General features: G+C 36.0%; 1 protein-coding gene across 14 annotated transcripts in view; it reads left to right on the top strand.

The window, feature by feature from the left end:
• The window catches only part of LOC143254306 (uncharacterized), a 269,977-nt gene that overhangs the window by 167,041 nt on the left and 78,133 nt on the right, over positions 1–24,803 (top strand). For all 14 annotated transcript variants that reach the window (XM_076509269.1, XM_076509262.1, XM_076509258.1 and 11 more), the window contains one exon: positions 8,780–9,021. In XM_076509269.1, the coding sequence (XP_076365384.1) occupies positions 8,780–9,021 (242 nt within the window). The remainder of the gene's footprint in view (positions 1–8,779; positions 9,022–24,803) is intronic.

Below are 24,803 nucleotides of genomic sequence, written 5' to 3'. Positions count from 1 at the left end.
GGATATCATAACTTTTTGAGTAGGAAAAAACGAACGTTGTAGCTGTTCCTTTATATAAAATGTCGTCTACTTTACATTATTACTGTTGTCTTAATTTTCCAACAACCAGTTTCTTTCCAAATTAGTACCGAGATAAATTAACTGAAAGTTTGTTCCTCACAATAAATATCGCTCACTAATGGCACAACAATGTATCTGCGGTCTTACAACGTAATAAAACCGGGTTCCGATAGCCGTGGTTAGGAAGATACAAATAGCCCATTGTGTAACTTTTTACTTAACTACAAACAAACAGATTATAAATATCACAACTATAGATTCCTTTAGTAGCTTTGGGTTTAAAACAAACAAACAAACACAATGGTCTGTGATTAGAGACGTGATGCCACTGCATCATCTCTAGGCACCGTATAAAAGTGAACTTTAGTTCCGCCACTTCACTTGGAGAAATGACCGGATGTACTGTATGGTGGCTACTATACCTCTCATCATTAGTTCAAAATTAGGAACATTTGAAATTGAAGCGACTCCAATTTTATGTTCGTTTAGCTCATGCGCTCGTAAGGTATTGGGCCACTTCATGAACTGGTGCTTGTCTCGCAATTTGCTGGTCGCGGGTTCGAATCTCAATCATCAAAATGCTCGTCCTTTCAGTTATGAGAGGATTAGCTTTTAGAAACGTGAAGATCGGCGAAGTGGGTAAAAATGTGTTTATAGTAGGTTAATCGATTAATAAAGCATTCACCCAATTAATCGAATAAAGTTCGATTTTTTTTTAAGAATGGTCCTGGAAACAACCGTTTTCCAGGCGTTCTCCAAAACCTCCTTCTAAACATGCGTGCTTAAATATAACTGTACTTTTGTTGTGAAAAGATGTTGAAGTGGATAGTGCAAGTTCCATTAAACATCAAAAGATGTTGAAGTGGATAGTGCAAGTTCCATTAAACATCAAAAGATGTTGAAGTGGACAGTGCAAGTTCCATTAAACATCAAAAGATGTTGAAGTGGATAGTGCAAGTTCCATTAAACATCAAAGGGTGTTGAAGTGGATAGTGCAAGTTCCGTTAAACATCAAAAGATGTTGAAGTGGATAGTGCAAGTTCCATTAAACATCAAAAGATGTTGAAGTCAAGTTCCATTAAACATCAAAAGATGTTGAAGTGGACAGTGCAAGTTCCATTAAACATCAAAGGGTGTTGAAGTGGATAGTGCAAGTTCCGTTAAATATCAAAAGATATTGAAGTGGATAGTGCAAGTTCCATTAAACATCGAAAGAAATGTTCAAATCAGAAATGTTCTCTTGATTCCTTGTCTCTATATTACTTTATTTGAATAACGAGAGAGTCGTGGATTCGAATGCCAGTCCTCAAACGTGCTCGCCCTTTTAGCTGTGTAGGCGTTATAATGTGACGGTCAATCCCACTCTTCGTTGGCAGAAGAACAGCCCACGGATTGGCGGTGTGTGGTGATGACTGGTTACCTTCCGTCTTAGTCTTTCACTGATAACTTAGGGACGCGAAAATTCAAATCAAACTTGGAAATATTTTGTTACGAATTATATAAGGACAACCAACCAACCACCACTATTTGATTTAGTATTATTTTGTTATTCGTGTAACTTTGTATAGTCGTTATTAAGTTTCCCTAAAGCATCTCAAATAATTTTTCGACATTCAAACAAAAGAAGTTTACATATCAATTCTTTCGTTGTTTGACTTTTTAATAACAGACTTATTTTCGTATCTTTTACTGTTGTTAGGGTCCATATTGGCGGTTTATGTTTCTTCATATTACAATATTTGGCGTAAAGAACAGAACAAAATTAGTTGAAATTACGCATTTGCTACGTAAAATACATTCGGATTTAATTTGGTTTGAATTTCGCAAAAAGCAACACGAAGGCTATCTGCACAAGCCGTCCCTAATTTAACAGTGTAAGGCTAGAGGGAAGGCAGCTAATCATCACCACCCACCGCCAACGCTTGGGGTACTCTTTAACCAACGAACAGTGGGATTGGCCGACACATTATAACGCCCCCACGGCTGAAAGGGCGAGCATGTTTGGTGTGACAGGAATTCGAACCCGCGATCCTCGGATAACGATACATTCGGGATCCTGCAGTTAATTGTAATATTGTGTTTTACGTTTCTGTGTAAACCAAATGCTACTGGGGATTCTGTTATCAACAAAATCACCTAGTTACAAGAAGGGTAAGAATAATGTGATTAAAAATGGGCAGTTTTAGGCTGCTAACTCTTGTTTGTTTGTGTTTTTAATTTCGCGTAAGCCCCTAATTAAGGGGTGTAAGGCTAGAGAGAAGACAGCTAGTCATTACCATCTACCGCCAACTCCTTTAAGCTACTTTTTTACCAACAAACAGTGGGATTGATCGTCACATTACAACGCCCCGACAGTTGAAAAAGCGAGCATGTTTGGTGTCACGGAGATTTGAACCTGCAACCGTCAGATTACGAGTCGAGCGCCCCTAACCACAAGGCCATCTCGGGCCCTATGAGTTCTTCATGTAATATACTTGTGCATAAAAGGGTAGCTCTTAAAAAACATATTCGTTAAAGAACAAAAATCGTCGTCTGCGAAATTTCGTTTATTTTGATATTTACTTATGTTGACTTATGCTAGCATACGTCAGTTAAATCTCAAAGAAAACGGTAACATGTTACAAGTGATAGTTTATGTCGTTTGATGAAAGTACTGTTTGCAAACATTGTTATTAACTAACATTACAAGCATTGCTGCATACTTAGTGGACAGTTATGTGCTATAAGATTGATAAATCTATCAGATATTTGCCTTTATATGGTTTTCTAATGTTTCTATTATATTGTAATTTCATTCTTAACAGGCGCGATTGCGTTAATCGTTTAAAGTGTCAGTGAAACTATGGTTTCTCATGATTGAAAGTATTTATTGTCAGATTATTAGACGCTTCTTGACACTTTCCTGGGAAGTAACTCGAGCTCATCAGGGGGCGCTGGCAATACTCGACTGAAAAAATAAACACACACACACACACACGTGTACGTATATGTATATTTTTATGTACAACGTTAAGGTCACGTCTCGTCCTGATACACCCACAAATCAGACTAGCGATGCACTGTTAAATGAACTTCGACTTTTGTAGACAGTAGGCTTTAAAACATACCACTCGTGACCAACCGTTATATACACGATATTTCGGTTTAAAGTCGATGCAACAGAAAGAGAGAAAAAACAAAACACAAACAACAACAAAAAACAGATGGTAACAAACACGTACACTTTTGTTTCACAGCTTTCATCTGGTGACTTAGACCAGAGACGTCTCGCGCTACACATTATGGCATAGAAGGAAAAGTCATGGAAGAATAGAAATAAATTAAAATAGAAAAAAAAAATAATGGTAGATTTCTCCTCTTTTTTGAAATTCAAATTCGTATGACATTTAAGTGCAAAAAACTATACTATAGCTGGTAATATAATCAAGCAGTTAAAACTTTTATAAACAGATAGAAATATTATGAAATAGATAAATAATTTAATATGCAGAGTTACTTTAATAGTTTTCAAATAATTTTTTTTCTCAGCTTCCTTTTCAACCCGGGACCCGGCATGGCCAGGTAGTTAAGGCACTCAACTCGTAATCCGAGGGTCGCGGATTTGAATCCCCGTCTCACCAAACATACTCGTCCTTTCAGCCGTGATGGCGTTATAATGTTACGGTCAATCCCACTGTTCTTTGGTAAAAGAGTAGCCCAAGAGTTGGCGGTGGGTGGTGATGACTAGCTGCCTTCCCTCTAGTCTTACATTAGTAAATTAGGGACGGCTAACGCAGATAGCCCTCGTGTAGCTTTGTGTGAAGTTCAAAACAATACAGACCTTCTCGACTCTACTTGAACAAGAGACTTATGTAATGAACAACAAAAAAGTAACTTGAATAGGTACAGTCGTTTACTTTTTGTATGATGAAAGTAGAACTCTTTAGTTTCGTTTTCTCTTGTTGTTTTTTTTATCTCCCTTTAGACTTATGCATGTACTTGTGCCTGATTTTGGTAATTTTGGTCTTCCGTCATTTATTTCTTAGTGTGTTGTACAGTAACACGCAGTTAAATTACGAACAGTCAAAGTCAATTACTAGGGACAAAGAAATTCAATTTCACTGTACCGTTTCTTTCATTGCATATTGCTCTGCAAGTGTCTTGTTTTATTTGATTAATTGAATTGCTTAAGGTTAAATAGACCCCCAAGATGGATTCTGTTTACGTATGCTAAATAGATGCTGAATTGAAATATATTCAGATATATTAAGTAAATGCCAAGTTGGATTATATTCACGTGTTTTAAGTAGATGCTACGTTAAGTTATATTCACGTATATAGAGAACGTGCTAAGTTGTATGATACTCATGTATATTGAATAGATGCTAAGATACATTATATTCATGTATATTAAAGAGATAACAAATTGGGTATTTACGTATACCAAGTAGACCACACGTTGGATTATATTCACATATATTAAGTGGATGCCCAGTTAGGTTATATTCACGTATATTAAAAAGACTCCAAGTTGGATTATATTCACGTATATTAAAGAGACTCCAAGTTGTATTATATTCACGTATATTAAAGAGACTCCAAGTTGTATTATATTCACATATATTAAGTATATTCACGTATATTAAAGAGACTCCAAGTTGTATTATATTCACATATATTAAGTAGATGCCAAGTAAGGTTATATTCACGTATATTAAAGAGACTCCAAGTTGTATTATATTCACATATATTAAGTAGATGCCAAGTAAGGTTATATTCACGTATATTAAAGAGACTTCAAGTTGGATTATATTCACATATATTAAGTTAGGTTATATTCACGTATATTAAAGAGACTCCAAGTTGGACTATATTCACATATATTAAGTGGATGCCAAGTAAGGTCATATTCACGTATATTAAAGAGACTCCAAGTTGGATTATATTCACATATATTAAGTAGATGCCAAGTAAGGTTATATTCACGTATATTAAAGAGACTCCAAGTTGGATTATATTCACATATATTAAGTAGATGCCAAGTAAGGTTATATTCACGTATATTAAAGAGACTCCAAGTTGTATTATATTCACATATATTAAGTAGATGCCAAGTAAGGTTATATTCACGTATATTAAAGAGACTTCAAGTTGGATTATATTCACATATATTAAGTTAGGTTATATTCACGTATATTAAAGAGACTCCAAGTTGGATTATATTCACATATATTAAGTAGATGCCAAGTAAGGTTATATTCACGTATATTAAAGAGACTCCAAGTTGTATTATATTCACATATATTAAGTAGATGCCAAGTAAGGTTATATTCACGTATATTAAAGAGACTTCAGGTTGGATTATATTCACATATATTAAGTTAGGTTATATTCACGTATATTAAAGAGACTCCAAGTTGGATTATATTCACGTATACACATCTTTTTAAATTAAAAAACAAAGTTTAGAAACTTGTAAACGTATGAGCAACTATAGAATTTGAAGTTCTGTTGTATGAATGTGAGAGATTTTTCTATACATATGTAAATATGTTTATAAATATATTTTGTCTTTGTGCATAACATTATTCACTAATGAAATATGATTATTTATCATACGTATCTTTATGATACAGTACTCTTCTAATTTCATGTTGCATATTTTTTCATAATTGTAAAAATCTCCACATGTTTATAATATGTATTTTTGTGCATTTCCGACACGCACTCCCTCAGTTGTTGGTCTGTTTCCAGAGAAAACTGAGTTACCCTAAATCAGACATCTGAAACCTTTTTTTTCTTGTCACTCAGCCATTGTCGAGAAGTTACTTGTTTGTTTCTGTTACTGAACTTATTGGACGATCCATCATTCCCGGAATCTAAATTGGACTTATTTCCCGCTTGAAAAAACAACAACAACACAATTCATGTTTTAGAAATTAAGAAAAAAAAACATTGCCAATCCACACAAATAGTTAGCAACATAATTTTATTATTATTCTCTCTTTATTTTTATTTTCATTTTCACGCTTATTGTTCCACTGAATAAAGTTGGTCCCCTGGTATATTCGTGATATCAAAATCCTAAATTTGATTCCTCGTGGGGGATAGAACGCGGAATGTCAATTGTGTGGTTTTACAATGAAACAAAGACTATTAAAAACGCCATGTTTTGTTACTAAAGAAAAGTCTATCTCTCTATATATATATGTATTTACCTGTGAAATATTTAGTCGTATACACACAAACATGTTTGAGGTTTACGTAAATACAATATATATACAGATATATAATATCTAAATATCTTGTAAATCAATGCCTTGGAAACGTTTAATTCATTTTTCTTTTCAAGTGATGACTATAAGAACGGAAATTATTCAATTAGAAATGACACATTCTTCCAACTTTAGGCCTTTTAACCAATGAAATACTACGTTAAAATCTTCGCTTTGGTTAAATTTGATTTACACGCTAGAGAAGTTTAGAATCGGTGAAAGCACTGGGTCTCTTCCCTGCAGTAATTTGCTCAAGACTCTGGTAATAATGATCAGTTTAATTTGATTTAAGTAGCGTCTATCCTTCTTCCCTTTTCTGCCTCACATGCTATACGATATATACTCCTCAAAAAAAGAAACGCAAAAGGCAAAATATGAGACAAATTGTTAACAAGTTTATTCCGGGTAGTTCTGTATGACATGTGTGAAACTTTGCACATTCACTGCTGAACATCCAAAGTTTGCAAAGGCGAAGTCCACGCTCACTAACTAAAGTTTAACGTCATTCAACGTCAATAACGAGTATGCCCCCCGTGAGCATCAATAACTGCTTGCATTGGCATCTCCTGCCCATGGAAGCGATGAGATGACAAATCACATCCTGTGGAATGGCTGTCCACTCAGCCTGCAAAGCTGCTGCAAGCTGAGGTAGAGTCTGCGGTTGAGGTTGTCGCCGTCGCAGACGTCCGTCCAAATCGTCCCAAAGATGTTCGATGGGATTAAATCTGGGGATCTGGAGGGCCAGGAAAGAACGTTGATGTTGTGGTGTTTCAAGAAGACAGTGGTGAGTCGGGCTGTGTGAGGACTGGCGTTGTCATGTTGAAAAACGTCGTTGACGTTCACCATGATGGGTTGCACATGGGGCCAAAGAATCTCGTCGACGTATCGTTGAGCCGTAAGATTCTCTCGAATGTGCAAAAGGTCTGTTAAGGCAGTAGACGTCGCAGTGGTGGTCCTATCCCGAAGGTGACGTAACCGGATGTAGCGATCTTGTGCGGGCGTTTTCACACGAGGTCTGCCAGATCGTGGATGGTCACGAGTTCATCCATGTTGTTGGTGACGATTCCATAGCCTCGTGATGGTGCTTGGGTGGACATTTACAGCTCTGGCAACATCTGTTCGAGATTCTCCTGCTTCCAACCGACCAATGGCGTTGTTGCGTCGTGTTTCAGTCAGTCTTGGCATAACTGTATTGCGTGTCGATGGCTTAACACTGAGCTATGGAAACCGAGAACCCGTCACTTTTATAGGGATTTTACACATGTTGCACTTGCAGAACATGCAGATCTCTCAAACAAATTTATTGGATACGCATGCGTTTTGCCGAAAAATCAGATGTTTTCCTCCGTTTTCAAAGTGCACAACTTTTATTGTCATTTTGGTTTGACAATCAGTGCCTTAACACGTGTAACATCACATACTCTAAGCTTGTAACGTTATTACATATATTTCTCTTTAAAATAACAAAAATATCCCTTTTGCGTTTCTTTTTTTGAAGAGTATATATATATATATATATATATGTTATTTATTAAGTGTTATAATACTATTATATTATGATCTAATTATACATTAGATTTTTAAAGTTACCAGTTTTTAATATGCCAGTTTGCTAAAGTAATTATCAATGAACACTGAAAACATACAAAATGTGAAAGTTATCCGCATTGGTAAGCCTAACGTTTCCACTTTGGGCTTAGCTGATGGTTTAGTATTTGTTTATTTGGAATTAACAGCAAAGCTACGTAATGGGCTATGTGTGCTCTTTCCACCGCAGGTATCGAAACCGGGTTTCAAGCTGTGTAAGCCCGTAGACCACTTAGTTGTCACTCTAGTGATGACAATTCAGGAAACATAAAAGTAAGAAATCCAATCTAATCTTGGTAAATATGTGTAATGATATAATAAAGTAAAGTGCGTTTGTATTTTAATATTCCCTTTCTTTGACACTCACTTGCCCTGAAACAGTTTCTGTAATGCAATGGCAGCTAAATTCTAAGCCTATTATTCAAAGTAATTTTACTCCTGAGATTTAAACCACAGCATTATAACTTAGGAGGACTCGCGGAAGAGGAGTTTCTTATTGAACATTGTAGACGATCCATTTTTTTAAAGAGGAGAAGTGGGTACAAATTCGAATGTTTTAAAAACAGTTCACAGCTTTTTAGACCTCTGCTCTCCCAAGAATTCCTTAAGGATATTCGAAAGGAGATGTTATTAAAACCACATACAGTTTGCTCAGAAGAAAGTAAATCGCAATAGAAGATGCAGAAAAGTGGAGATTATGCTTCGCAAAATAGTCAAGAAATTGTGCAATGACATCACATAGCATTATATTTTGCTTCCATTGTTTTTACTCTAATAAAGAGTATTCTGATACTACTTATTGTCAATGTCCCTGTGTTTGTAGAACGGATTTAAATCCCTGATGTATTTCAAATGGATTACTTTTTTTTTCCTTTCAGGCCCAGGTACCACATTGGATGAGGGACGTTCACCCCCGATGGAATCCCCACAGATGCACAGTATGTATAGTAGTCATGGAAACGGCGGCAGCCCACCAGTATCCAGTCCCAGTTCTAGTGGTTCCATGCTGGTTGTTCCACAACCAATCAATGCGGTCTCCAAACATCCTGGTTCTATGAACACCAGCAGCTCTGCCAACAATGGAACAGGGCGAAAGTACCAGTGTAAAATGTGTCCCCAGGTGAGTGGGAGTTTTTATCATTTTTCTGTTTTACGTTTTCTTTAATTTATTATATTTGATTTTATGATGTTTTAAGAGCCTTAATTTTTATCTAAACTTTTTTATACAGGTCATTCAAGAAGTATATTGTAGAACTATTTCAATAGTGGTATAATAATAACAAACATTCAACAATTCCATGTCTTCTTGCTTGAAATGAATGTCCATATTCCCCATGGCACAGAAACCTTAAACTTACGGCCTTCCTTTTTCGTGATGTAATAATCTGTAAAACAAAAGCGAAGTGTGAGTTGTCACAGAGAAAGGGTAGGCACTTAAGACATCTTGCGTAATACGGTATAAATTTGCGTTTTGAGTACAAACTTACAAATCAGTATGCGTTGAAAACAAAAGCATTGACAGGCCCACGGTGCAAAAAAAAATATTATAAGACAGCTTCAGCTGATTTCGGCTAAGCTTAATGGTTTTAACATTGAGATACATATCACGTATGTATTGTATATAAAATCACAATGACGTTTCATGTAATCGAGATATAGTGTGTTTAACTTTTATTCGTATTGTCATGTCCGGAATTGTTTTATTGTCTAGAAGGTTTTACCAGAATATGAACAAGTTTGTCTCATGTTTAACAGACAGAGATGAATATCTTTGGGCCTTAGACAAACATCATGATTTAACTAATTGCAGAACTTTCATAATATCCATTTTTTCTATCATAAGTCATCTTATTGGTATTTACCAATCGTATTTAATTTTATTACGTAGTGCACCAGGTAGAGAGTAATATATGTGCTACAGACTTCTCTTCCAGTTTCACTAAAGGTAAAATTGAAAGAAGAATCTATGACGTAGAGAGCTTATGTTTTCTTTCGCTGGCCGAACCCCACTGTTTTGGACTGCAGTTTCGCCATATAAGGCTCACCAACACAGCTTGAACTGCAGGTCAAAAAATACACTTAGGCCTATTATAGCAGTAATTTGTATACATCATTTAATGTGTTTTTTAATCATTTTCAATGATGAAAGGAGGATTTAAAAACCCTTTAATAGGTGAATAATTGTTTATTTATGAACGTGTAGACAATTCAGCGCAGATCTTCTTTGTAAAGAAAAAATATATAAAGTCCTCACTCTTTTTGCTGATGGTCTGTCTTCATCGGGGGCTTAGCATACTCGTATTATAAACAAAAGAATAAAACCAGGGGGCTTAGCATACTCGTATTATAAACAAAAGGATAAAACCAGCGGCAGATTTAAGGTTGTGTGGACCCAGAGGCTAATAATTCATGTGGACCCTACATTTTATGTATATTTTACATAGAATACAATTATCAATAGGTCACTATTAAGACCATGGACGCTGGGGCTAAGCTCCCTTTAGCCCCCACCTAAATACCCCACTGGACAAAACGCCACCGCTTTTAAGTAAAAATGGCCTATCTTTATTAGGGTTGTAGACTATTAGTATGAACTAAAGAGAGGGACCTAGTTTCAATGCTGTATTAGAACAGAATACTGTTTTGTCAGCCCTTTCAAATCATTCCACTAATATTTGAAAGGTTTATGTGACGTATATCACACGCTCAAGTGTTTAAACACATAGTTTTAAAATATCCTAAGAGCAGAAAGTTTAGTGGTATTTTGAAACAAATGAAATAAGATCACGAAAAATGCAAACAGATATCTGTGGGAAAACATAGTAAAAATGTGATAGATATAAATAAATTATAGTGACAACAGTAAAACATTAGTCAGGGAAAATTCCCGATTCAATATACATCTTCCTAAAGTCGAACAAACGTCAGTCTTGTTAACGCATTGATTAACTTGGGGTATTTCGGGTGTTGTTTTTTTTCTTTACTGGTGTTTCTTACTTTCAAACTGTTCTCAATCTTTGGACAGGAATAGATTTAACAAGTTACCTATCGCAGCCGAGTCGTTTGTTATAATTGGCAACCTACCAACCAGATAATGTTTAATGAATGTTGTTCCAGTTCCTAAGTTTTCATTAGAAGGACGGACAAGAACAAAGTAAGAATTGTATTGTATTCCCTGCTGATGTAAGACAGGAACTAAGTAAGAATTGTATTGTATTCCCTGCTGATGTAGGACAGGAACTAAGTAGAATTGTATTGTATTCCCTGCTAATGTAGGACAGGAACTAAGTAAGAATTGTATTGTATTCCCTGCTGATGTAGGACAGGAACTAAGTAAGAATTGTATTGTATTCCCTGCTGATGTAGGACAGGAACTAAGTAAGAATTGCATTGTATTCCCTGCTGATGTAGGACAGGAACTAAATAAAAATTGCATTGTATTCCCTGCTGATGTAGGACAGGAACTAAGTAAGAATTACATTGTATTCCCTGCTGATGTAGGACAGGAACTAAGTAAGAATTGTATTGTATTCCCTGCTGATGTAGGACAGGAACTAAGTAAGAATTGCATTGTATTCCCTGCTGATGTAGGACAGGAACTAAATAAAAATTGCATTGTATTCCCTGCTGATGTAGGACAGGAACTAAGTAAGAATTACATTGTATTCCCTGCTGATATAGGACAGGAACTAGGTAAGAATTGTATTGTGTTCCCTGCTGATGTAGGACAGGAACTAAGTAAGAATTGTATTGTATTCCCTGCTGATGTAGGACAGGAACTAAGTAAGAATTGCATTGTATTCCCTGCTGATGTAGGACAGGAACTAGGTAAGAATTGTATTGTGTTTCCTGCTGATGTAGGACAGGAACTAAGTAGAATTGTATTGTATTCACTGCTGATGTAGGACAGGAACTAAGTAAGAATTGCATTGTATTCCCTGCTGATGTAGGACAGGAACTAAGTAAGAATTGCATTGTATTCCCTGCTGATGTAGGACAGGAACTAAGTAAGAATTGCATTGTATTCCCTGCTGATGTAGGACAGGAACTAAGTAAGAATTGTATTGTATTCCCTGGTGATATAGGACAGGAACTAGGTAAGAATTGTATTGTGTTCCCTGGTGATATAGGACAGGAACTAGGTAAGAATTGTATTGTGTTCCCTGCTGATGTAGGACAGGAATTAAGTAAGAATTGCATTGTATTCACTGCTGATGTAGGACAGGAACTAAGTAAGAATTGCATTGTATTCCCTGCTGACGTAGGACAGGAACTAAGTAAGAATTGTATTGTATTTCCTGCTGATGTAGGACAGGAACTAAGTAAGAATTGTATTGTATTCCCTGATGATGTAGGACAGGAACAAGGTAAGAATTGTATTGTATTCCCTCCTGATGTACTGATGAATCTTGAACTCATTTTGTTCAAGATCTTCTTTCATTTTGAATAATTTGGCAATCTGGAATTGTTGGTACTAATTAAACGACAGAAATATGCTATGTCTGTCGTCTGTTAGGCTTCACTCGAAGACGCCAAACTTCCAAGTGGTACTGCTTTGATGACCGCAATTTCAAGTAAGATCCTAAATAATAATTATATATTTTGATAATGAAATGTCCACTATTCTTAGTTCATTTCACATTTTATTAACCATTAATCTCGAGTCACGTCCTGTTTTTTATAATGAAAAATGTCCAGCGTTCTGAGTTTATTCCATATTGTACCACTATTATAAAGCCAAATCTTGTTTTTTATTCCGTTTGTTTCATTGTATCGTTATTGTGAGGTAATTATTTTCTTTTTCTATTGTGTAGAGTCCAATGTGTTAAATTTAGTACATAACATTTAGTGCATAAGTTTAATCAAAATGTATGGGGCTTAGTGCAGCCAGGTAATTAGCACATCAGACTGTGGATTCAAGCTTGGGACGCTAACATCGGTAAAAGGGATAGTTAGTTTGTTTTCGTGTTTCAATTTCGCGAGGGATATCTGCGCTAAAAAGGGATAGCAGATACGATTTCAGGTGGCGTGCCAAAAGAAAATAAAAAGTGTTATATAGCTTCAAGTGTGTCATATATTCCTATATATATATACAGCTATAGTTACTTAATTGTTAGAGTTACAATGTCACGTGTATAAATACTGTATTTATTTAAATTGCAAGATTGGATGATCTAGACCAGTTCGCTAAGCCTCAAACATACAATTAGTGAGACTTTGGCGTGAAGCGGGATGAACCAGGGCTCAGTTTCAATTAGTGAGGCCTCGGCGTGAAGCGGGATGAACCAAGGCTCAGTTTCAATTAGTGAGGCCTCGGCGTGAGGCGGGATGAACCAAGGCTCAGTTTCAATTAGTGAGGCCTCGGCGTGAGGCGTGATGAACCAAGACTCAATTTCAATTAGTGAGGCCTCGGCGTGAAGCGGGATGAACCAAGGCTCAGTTTCAATTAGTGAGGCCTAGGCGTGAAGCGGGATGAACCAAGACTCAATTTCAATTAGTGAGGCCTCTGCGTGAAGCGGGTTGAACCAAGGCTCAATTTCAATTAGTGAGGCCTCAGCGTGAAGCGGGATGAGCCAAGGCTCAGTTTCAATTAGTGAGGGTTTAAACTGAAGCATACATTATTATATCCTCTTTTAATTTTTTTCAAAAATGTTTGTTCATTATCGATAAGTTTCAGCATGGCATATTTGGCTTTGCGCCACCTATCTGCCAAAACATTAAAAATATCGCTTACAAGCCTGCACCTTATTCAGGCTTAAGTTTATTGAAAATCACTTTGTAAACGTATAAGACGGGCATTTTATTAGTTTATAAATGTATCGCTTCTAGCTGAATAGAAGGAACCATTTAGTTGTATTTTATGTATAGAAAATAGACAGTACAGTTTATTTGTTTTTGAATTTCGCGCAAAGCTACACGAGCGCTATCTGTACTAGCCGTCCTTAATTTAGCAGTGTAATACTAGAGGAAAAGCAGCTAGTCTTCACCACCCACCACCAACTCATGGGCTACTCTTTTACCAACGAATTACTATTGACATTATAGTAGGATTGACTGTGACATAATAACGCCCCCACGGCTGAAAGGGCGAGCATGTTTGGTGAGACGGGGATTCGAACCCGCGACCCTCAGATTACGAGTCGAGCGCCCTCACCACCTGACCATGCCGGGGCCAGGCGGCACAGTTCGTATTGTATAAACATGTACATTTCACGTCAGGTTAGGTTACCATGGGGATGCTTCGCATACGTTACGGGTTGTTTGATAAATAATTGTGCATTTCTTAGAACTTGCGAAGACTGTGCATATGAAGAATTCTGAGACTGTGACATGGATTATAAGCAAAAACAAAGTTGTGCAGTTACTATCCAGTAACGTCGAATTCGCAGTGTTAATATTTTCCACGCTAGCTTTGGTAAGCCATAAGCAAAATACATTAAAATTAGACAAAATATGCTGCAATTTAAAAAACAATTCCTGGGGTACAAGCTACAACGTGGGATTATAAAATGTATCCTTGGTTTTGGAGGTGACTGAGGAAGTAGGGCCCACATTGCGATGAGGATACACCGCCCATCAGTCTTAACCTCCAATTCACTACCCTCACATAAGATTAGAAATTAGGAAAGTAAGATATGGGTGCTGAAACCCACAACGTCCCACACCTATATCACCCTTCACTGCCTGTAATTATTCAATTTCACTATATATATATAGAGTGATAGATAGATAGATATAGATAGTTAGATAATAGATAGATATAAAGATATACTGATTGGAGCTTTCACATTTTCAGTTTCTATAAAATATTCACCGTCTGTTGATTACTTTTGTAAAATTATAACTAATATTAAACAACATTGGTTTGTTTCACACAATAATTACTTTATTTATTGTTGAAGCGTGGAGACATGTAGAATGGATTTGAAATTGTACATGAGTCTGAAATAAAAATATTTTATTCTACAAAACAAAATATATTGTTTTTTCACGTTACTTCAACAGTATTTTGAGTGTTTCACTATTTGAGGGCCCTGGCATGGACAGGCGATTGGGGCGCTTGACTCGCAACCTGAGTGTCACGGGTTCGATTTCCCGTCCCACCAATCATGCTCGCCTTTTCAGCCGTGGAGCATTATAATATGACGGTCAATGACGGGATGATCCGAAACGTCTTTAATTAGTGATTCAGTGTACTCGTGTACTTTTCTTCAATAGTAAAGGCAGATGTGGCGTTTTTATATTCAGTGTTGGTATTACATCAGGCATTCTCTGTAAGAACTGTCCTTAATGTCTGGACAGGAAGGGCTGTATCTATTAAGAGAATTCTATTCCTGCTTGATGAAATCAAAATTGCTGATCATGCAAGCTGCTCTGTTTGATCCATCTCATCTTCTTGGAATCATTTGTGAACAGTAGTATCGTACTTTAGGATCAAGATGTACCACATTGCACCGTATATTGTATGAAATAGGGTTGCAGGATATGATTCCTATAATGTGTGGTATTAATGCTATCACTCATTTGGATGCAGAAGTGAATACATCCATGGTATTTATTCCTCTTCTCTCATACTTCTATTACCGCCATGTGCGTTATATGTTTGTATGAAAATAAGGTTGATGTATCCGGTTTCGCCATCTTGGAAGTGAGTATATTCCTATTACCTGACTGTTAAAATATTGCTTCAAATATCGTTACTCATACAACTACACCATTGGTTTGGAAAGAGTTCCACATTCTGATAATGACGCATTGTACTCGATTCGCCTTCTTTCGTTTTGCTTGACCTGTTTCCATCATTCCAATGGCTCTTCACTTGAGTGAAGCATCCAGATGCTTTCTTTGAGATCTAGCTACGCTTCGTGAACAATATGGAATACTTTGGACACTGTAATTAACTTAATGACAGTTAAACTGAGTCAAGATTGTTTGAACCCTGAGCCATACCATGTTACTGTTTGGATTTTTCACCCCTTGAACCTTACCAACGTAACTTGAGATCGAACCTTACTCGTAGTAATGTTAGAAGGCTACACGATATGTCTTACTACAGTGCTACTGTTTGGAGTTTTTATACCTGTAGCTTTAAACTACGCTACAGCTTAGAGCTTACACATTCTATTCTCCAAAACAAATGTATGGAGGTGTGTACCTTTGACTTTACTGCACTGATAGAAATTTTAATGTATTCTATCACACCCATAGTACTGTTAAGAGTTTCCCACATCTACGTCTTTGCAATGACACAGTTTGGAGCTTTCACTTAGAACCTTGTAACAGTTCTATTTAGCTTTCACACTTAGAGTCTCACAGTATTAAACTCACAACAGTACTATTTAACATTCACACTTATAGTGTCACAGTATTAAACTTACAACAGTACTATTTAACATTCACACTTATAGTGTCACAGTATTAAACTTACAACAGTACTATTTATCATTCACACTTATAGTGTCACAGTATTAAACTTACAACAGTACTATTTAACATTCACACTTATAGTGTCACAGTATTAAACTCACAACAGTACTATTTATCATTCACACTTATAGTGTCACAGTATTAAACTTACAACAGTACTATTTATCATTCACACTTATAGTGTCACAGTATTAAACTTACAACAGTACTATTTAACATTCACACTTATAGTGTCACAGTATTAAACTCACAACAGTACTATTTATCATTCACACTTATAGTGTCACAGTATTAAACTTACAACAGTACTATTTAACATTCACACTTATTGTGTCACACTATTAAACTTACAACAGTACTATTTAACATTCACACTTATAGTGTCACAGTATTAAACTTACAACAGTGCTGTTTAACATTCACACTTATAGTGTCACAGTATTAAACTTACAACAGTACTATTTAACATTCACACTTATTGTGTCACACTATTAAACTTACAACAGTACTATTTAACATTCACACTTATAGTGTCACAGTATTAAACTTACAACAGTACTGTTTAACATTCACACTCATTGTGTCACAGTATTAAACTTACAATAGTACTGTTTATAGCTTTCAAATAACAGATCTCTATGACTTTACTGTTTGAAGCTTTCTCACTTGAATCCTAAACAGTATTGTTTGGACCTTCCAAACATTTCATACATAGATTATGAAAACGTTATTGTTTGGGGGTACGAGATTATTTTATTGTAATGATGGTATGAAACCTTCATTGTATACTTTCTGTACGACAGCAGTTTTTGTTTTGGAAAATGGATCTGTATATGTAATACTTACTAAAACAGATGTACACGTCACGTACGCCAGAAATGAACGTTTTTATTATAATGCATATAAAACTTTCTTTTACATTTTGTATCACTGTACATTAAATACGTGAGTTGATTGTACATGCTCGTCAGAGATCATATATACAAAACAAAATGAGCGATATTATAGAATGCGTCAGAGACTTCCAGGTGAAGTTTCCATTTAGAAACAAAATGAATTATATTGCAAATGCAATTGACTTTAGTGTATTTCAATTAATTCTTAAAAACAAAACAAAAGGAAAAAATCTTTCACTGCCTACACGCGCGTTTCAGTTGAATAGGTAAGCGGACATAGCTAAGTGGTTAGCATTTCCAAAGCTTAGATACTAGTATTCGTGGATTATATTTGACCTGTCACAGCTAAATGCACTCCGTGCTTCAGAATCTCGAGTGCTACCCAAAAATTACGGTCAAATACCACTTTTCGATCAGATAAGAGTAACCAAGAGTTCGCTGGGGTTGCTACTGGCTAGCTAGTCTCTTAGGCACACGAAATTTTAAGACAAAAAACAAATAGTTCATTGTTACGGCATAATGCCTAACCTATGTGTCAGTTTATATCTTCTTGTTTCGTCTACACACCCACTAATGTTGTAATATCATTGAAAAGATTAGACCCATAACGCTTTACATATTTAAAAACATACATTTCACATCGTAAATATTTCCACTAAACTCAAAACTAAACTTTCTGATATAAACCTAAAAATCGATTGGTTTGAATTTCGCACAAAGTTAGGCCCTAATTTAGAAGTGAAAGGCCAGAAAGAAGAAAGATGGTCATTACCACCCACTGCCTACTCTCGGTCTACTCTTTCACAAACGAATAGTGGGATTGTTCATACCATCATAACGCCCCCACAGCTGGAGGAATAGGGATTCATACCATCGGCCCTCACAAAAAGCAAGTCAAATGTCCCCTAGCCACCTGGCCTTGTGTTTTCAGATCCCGTAAAAGGTATTTGATTGGTAGTAAACTGTAAGGCTTGTCTTATTGTAAACTGTTTGTGATCATTGCTGATGTGTGAATCCCATAACACCTAAAAAATATGAAAACAAGGGTGCTCAAAACACAAGAATAAATTTTATTATTGTAAACTTCTTGTAAACAGGTGGTTAAGGCACTCGACTCGTAATCCGAGGGCCAGGGGTTCGAATCCTCGTCACATCAAACATGTTCGCCTTTTCAGCCGTCGGGGCGTTATATGTGACGGTCACTCTCACTATTTGTTGGTAAAAGAGTAGCCCAAGAGTTGGCGGTGGGTGGTGATGACTAGCTGCCTTTCCTCTAGTCTTACACTGCTAAATTAGGGACGGCTAACGCAGATAGCTCTCGTGTAGCTTTGCGCGAAATGTAAAACAAACCAAACCAAACGATGATGTCTCACCAACCTCGGCCGTTGTACAACATAAAATCGAAATAAAAGTCTACACATGTGCGCAGTGACAAGTTTTTCACGTGACCTCATTTGTCAATAATTCGAAAGAAGTTTGTAATCGTTCCAACTAATATGAAACGAAACAACAGCAACGAAAAGAAAATGACAAGCCAGAAACAATAGACAAAACTACATTCCTAACTTTCTTGCCTATAAACAGTAGCAACTATAATTAGAAGCAGAGTTTGATACTTCAATCTAATATGGGAATCAATACCACAGCAGATGATATTCCAGAGCGAAGATTTATTTTTAGAAAAGGTTTTTAACTTTGTGTAACCGAAGAGGTATATATTTTTGGAGCGGGTGATAAGCAATTAATTCTGCACGTGTACGTGAATTTGTAAATTTCTTAAAATAACAGTAGAAACATGTCGATTTCTTTTATTTGTTATTAATACCTTTGAAAATTATAAATATTTGAACACTGCAGTCTCACAGAGGGAGTTATAAAGAATATAACTTTTAACATTACAAGACATGTTTTCATTTTCATTTGTATCGATCTTTGAAAAATAGACCTGGAGTTCTATAAAAGAACTCGTATTGCCAACAGTGATCTAACTCACCATATGATTAAACTCCCCAAAGATTTTTTATACGATTTGTTCTTTAATTTCGCGCAAAGCTACACGAGGGCTATCTGCGATAGCCGTCCCTAATTTCGCAGTGTAAGACTAGAGGGAAGGCAGCTAGTCATCACCACCCACCGCCAACTCTGGAGCTACTCTTTTACCAACGAATAGAGGGATTGACCGTCACATTATAACGCTCCCACGGCTGAAAGGGGGAGCATGTTTGGTGCGAAGGGGATTCAAACGCCTTAACCCAACTGGCCATGTCGGGGCGTTTTTTTTACACACACACACACGAAGCACAGAAATAAGAAACGCTGTTTTACGTCATTGAATGTTAAGGCAACAATACAACCCTCATTTTGCAAACACAACGCTCCGTAGAAGTGATACAAATCATGTTTATAGCGGGTTTTATTTTTAGAATTTTGATAACATTTGCATAACAAGTCGGGGTAAAATAACTTTATTATATTGGAATACTATTTTCGATAAAATGACACATTTGAAAGCATAGTATGATTTCAAACAAGTAAAATGCATATCAAATATAAAGAACATATACTATAGTTTACTTGAATATGTTATATATATTACAATATTTTATTTAATTCGTACTTATCGACTTTGGTGATTTTTGGTTTGAGGACAGGTTGTGCTATAAGAATTTATTGTTGCATAAACAAAAAGCTATACAATGTGTGTGTTCACCACGTGCATCAAAACATGAATTTTAGCTTTAGAAGTCTTCACACTTTATTAGTCATTCAGTGCCCGGTATGATCAGGCAGTTAAGGTGCTTGACTTCCAATCTGAAGTCCACGGGTTCGAATTCCCCCTAACATGCTGTGCGTGCTATTAAGTAGCTACCTTTTCTATTGTTCATCCGTCCACAGTTGAGTATAACTGTACATAGACAACCCTTTGTGTGGCCATTTGCAAAAACTTTAAAACAAAGCATTTTGACATCTTACTCCAAACTATTGAAGAGTTAGAACTATGTCTTTTAAATCGATTTTAATGTTCACAAAACTATTTTATGGATGATATGTTGGAGAAAGATGTAAAGGAAAACACATCTTGTCCTATTCTTTCCATACAACTACATACATTGTATCAAAAACACGACAAAGAAATATTCTAGGATATTTGGGGAGTAACTGAATCAAAATCAGAGGTTCCGATTTACTTTAGAATAAACAGTGATATCATTTAAAACTATTTCAGTCTTCTATTGAAATAAACAGTAATATAATTTAAAACTGTTTCAGTCTTCTATTGGAATAAACAGTGATATCATTTAAATCTGTTTCAGTCTTCCATTGGAGTAAACAGTGGTATCATTTAAAACTGTTTCAGTCTTCCATTGGAATAAACAGTGATATCATTTAAAACTGTTTCAGTCTTCTATTGGAATAAACAGTGGTATCATTTAAAACTGTTTCAGTCTTCTATTGGAATAAACAGTGATATCATTTAAAACTGTTTCAGTCTTCTATTGGAATAAACAGTGGTATCATTTAAAACTGTTTCAGTCTTCTACTGGAATAAACAGTGATATTTAAAACTGTTTCAGTCTTCCATTGGAACAAACAGTGATATCATTTAAAACTGTTTCAGTCTTCTATTTGAATAAACAGTGGTATCATTTAAAACTGTTTCAGTCTTCTATTGGAATAAACAGTGATATCATTTAAAACTGTTTCAGTCTTCTATTGGAATAGACAGTAATATCATTTAAAACTGTTTCAGTCTTCTATTGGAATAAACAGTGATATCATTTAAAACTGTTTCAGTCTTCTACGTGAATAAATAGTAATATCATTTAAAACTGTTTCAGTCTTCTACGTGAATAAACAGTGGTATCATTTAAAACTGTTTCCTTACCGCAACTTCAAGCGGACGATTCAGCACCGAATTGTTTCATTAGAAGTCACATTCGGTTCCGGGTAACGACAAATCAAAACACGATTACATTTATAAATGTATATAAATCTGACCGAAAGAACTGTTCAAATAACATACGATATAAAACAATACCTCAGGAAATGTTTTGCCCTCAAGTGGCTGTAAAGCGATTTATAGTATTGCCTTTAATAGTTTGTTCGTTTTTTAAGTTAACCCTGATTGTAGATTTCTTGTAGATTTACTACAGTTATAATAGTTAGGCCTAGTTAAATATTTGCGTGGATTTATAACAATGTTATGATAGTTACGCCTTATCTTATATTTCATATGGACTATAACAAAATATACAAAGTTAATAGAAGTCCGACTACGGATTTTACATGGAAAGTAACAAAGATTGAAAACGTATATTATGTTCGAAGTATGTCAATGATTATCATTGCCGTAATTTCAACTCGTTTTGACAGAGTTCACTTTTGTGTATGTTATTTATTCTTCAGTTGATATTGTATTTTAATTACGTTAACAACTGAAAGCACAAAACACGCACACAAACCATGCTGAGAACGTTACAGTGCAATGCATAATATTTTAAAAAGCGATTAGAACAGCTGGAAATCCCACAGTTATAACCACGTCACTAATAGGCCGAATACACTGAATGCGTCTCTGCGCGTTGAAGCGCCTGTTCCTTCCAGACAGACCAATTTAACCCTTTCTTCTGACAAAAACTGCTCAAGGTCATTATAGTACTTCATGCCAAGTTTAAGAAAATCGGTGGTCATTAGAAAACTACAAGTGCAAGAAGAATTAGAAAAAAAAAATAAGTGGGTTTCCTGTCGGAAAGAAAATTGAGATAGTAAATCATACGTTTGAATTTCCACAAGTTTTCCTTGGTTAATATTAAATAACAACAATACGTTACTGGATATTTTTTTTCCGTCAAAGCTAATATCCACTGCTACGTAGTCTCGATAATTTCCAACTTCCTTCCCTAGCTTTCTCTCTTTACTTCCTCTCTAAAGACTGCCGTGGTTTGTTATTATTCTGCTGGCCAGACAGCGATCCCTAGGGGGCGCACTTCGATCCACATCCATCATTATGTGTGTCGCCAGCCGTGAACTCTCAACTAGTCAGAAATTACCAGTTGTTCATCGAGTTACGCTATCAGGTTCAGTTTCTGAAACCTAAAATATTGGCGCCAATCTTGGTGAAATAGTATTTAGTCAAAAGTGGTACGTTGTTGTTGTGTTTTTTTTTTTGAGGGGGTGGGGTGGAGAAGGTATTATAATAAACGAAAAATTGAGCATACCACATTGAGCGAGTTGTGGTATATTCGGTAAAATAATAAGGCAGAAACAGTAGTACAGATGTATTTTTGTACATATTATTTACATTTGTATGTGTGTGTTCGTGTATATTAAAAATACGAATCAATAATATTTTGTCATAATAAAAAAAAAACAAAAAAGAAATCTTCAGTAGCCGCGGCTCTTGAAATTATTTTAGACAGGACTAGAGTAAGGTAATCTACAATACATTTTCCTCCAGTAATACCAAGCGTGGGATGCGTATATACCAAGTTCGATTTTATTACTCATCAGCATCTCTACCAGACCACCCTCAAATTCAGATTATTTTAAGCAAGATTAGAGTAATCTAATTATACAGTCAAGTGTATAAATCGAAATGATTTGATCTTCTGAGTTCAAAACTATAATTAGATCTCAGATCGATCAATAAATGACGAATCTACGAAATAAAAGTTTGTATTTGAAAAAACAATGACAGACAATCAAACAGAACAATTCAATAAACAGTAATGCAACTGCTAACAAATAGAGCGTTCTTATACAAATCCAGTCCTGGATGAGTCTGTATGTTTTATCTATACGACTTCTTTTATATATAATAGGCAAATAATCGTATATGTTATGCTTAATTAAGAGAATATATACTATATAAATGTGAATTACAGTTGCAGATTGTGCTAACAGTTTGATATCGGTTAAAATATGAGCACAAGGGCTGAGTGAAAAGTGTTGGCCTGCAATGGCATTGTTGTTTTGAACTATTTGCATGTTCTACAATAACATCCATTTTTTTCTCAATCACGTACAGATTTTTTTACAAAAGGTCATATGTACTTTCACACTGAAATCACATCACGTTATCTTAAGCTTGAAATGTTGACAACCACTGGCTATAAATTTCTCTAGATTAATCGCGACGTGAGAGTTTTATCGATTTGCCTGAACCTAAATATAAAAACTTAATAATAAAAAATCTCCATTGTAATAAACGAAATAACAGTCCCCCAGTGACACAGCAGTATGTTTGGGGACTCCCACTGCTAAAAACCGGGTTTCGATGCCCGTGGTGGGCAGAGCACAGATATCCCACGTACTTAATTCCAAATGATAACATCCAATGAAATAATAATTTGCTATTTTTTCTTCTTCCAGATTTGTAGAAATTCCTCACGCGATAGAAAAAAAAAAAGGAAAATCCGTTATTAAAACCAAAGCAACTTTTAAGAAGTTTGTATTCGCAGGTCTGTGTTTTCACTTTTGGGACGTTACACTAGGGACCTCAAAGTAATACATTTACAATATATTCATCCTTTTCCTCTTACGGAAAAGAAAAACAATTGATTAAATGTAAATACAGATTCTATGACAATAGAAAATATATTTATGTACATAAATTTCATGATATACTCTTATTAAAGAACAAGGTGATGTTATAACCATGTTTCTTATGGACTTGTGCGGATTTAGTGTCTTTTGGTTTCAAAGAATAGGTGCTGGATAGCTTTGGGCCCGGAATGGTCAGTTAGTCAGGGAGCTTGACTTTCAATCTGAGGGTCGCAGGTTCAAATTCCCATCACACCAAAAGGCTCGCCCTTTCAGTCATGGGAACTTTATAATGTTACGGTCAATCCCACTATTCTTTTGTAAAAAGGGTAGCCCAAGAGTTAGCGGTGGGTGGTGATGACTAGCTGCCTTCCCTCTAGTCTTACACTGTTAAATTAGGGACGGCTAGCGCAGATAGACCTCGTGTAGCTCTGCGCGAAATTCAAAACAAATAAACAATTGATAGTTTTCTTTTTGACCGAGTTATGTTTATAAACTTTTTATTGAGGGGATCCGTCTTGGGGAATTTTCTTTACATGTGGATGTTTAGTAACATTAGTCTAGTACGTGAGAATTACGAAGAAAAAAATTACGTGAAAAAATTAGGTTGTTTCTGAATTTCATGCAAAGCTACACGAGGGCTATCCGCGCTAGCCGTTCCCAATTCCACCCCTGAGAGCGAAACACCAGATTTTACAATTGTGGATTGTTTGTTTGTTTGTTTTTTGGAATTTCGCACAAAGCTACTCGAGGGCTATCTGTGCTAGCCGTCCCTAATTTAGCAGTGTAAGACTAGAGGGAAGGCACCTAGTCATCACCACCCACCGCCAACTCTTGGGCTACTCATTTACCAACGAATAGTGGGATTGGTCGTCACATTATAACGCCCCCACGCCTGGGAGGGCGAGCATGTTTGGCGCGACAGGGATGCGAACCCGCGACCCTCAGATTACGAGTCGCACGCCTTAACACGCTTGGTCATGCCGGGCCCTACCATTGTGGATCAATAAACATACTGCTGACCAACTGGAATTTG

The sequence above is a fragment of the Tachypleus tridentatus genome, chromosome 6 (genome assembly GCF_004210375.1).
Source record: "Tachypleus tridentatus isolate NWPU-2018 chromosome 6, ASM421037v1, whole genome shotgun sequence".
NCBI lineage: Eukaryota > Metazoa > Arthropoda > Merostomata > Xiphosura > Limulidae > Tachypleus > Tachypleus tridentatus.
The sequence above is the reverse complement of the archived record's forward strand: the minus strand, read 5'-3'. Positions and strand labels throughout refer to the sequence as shown.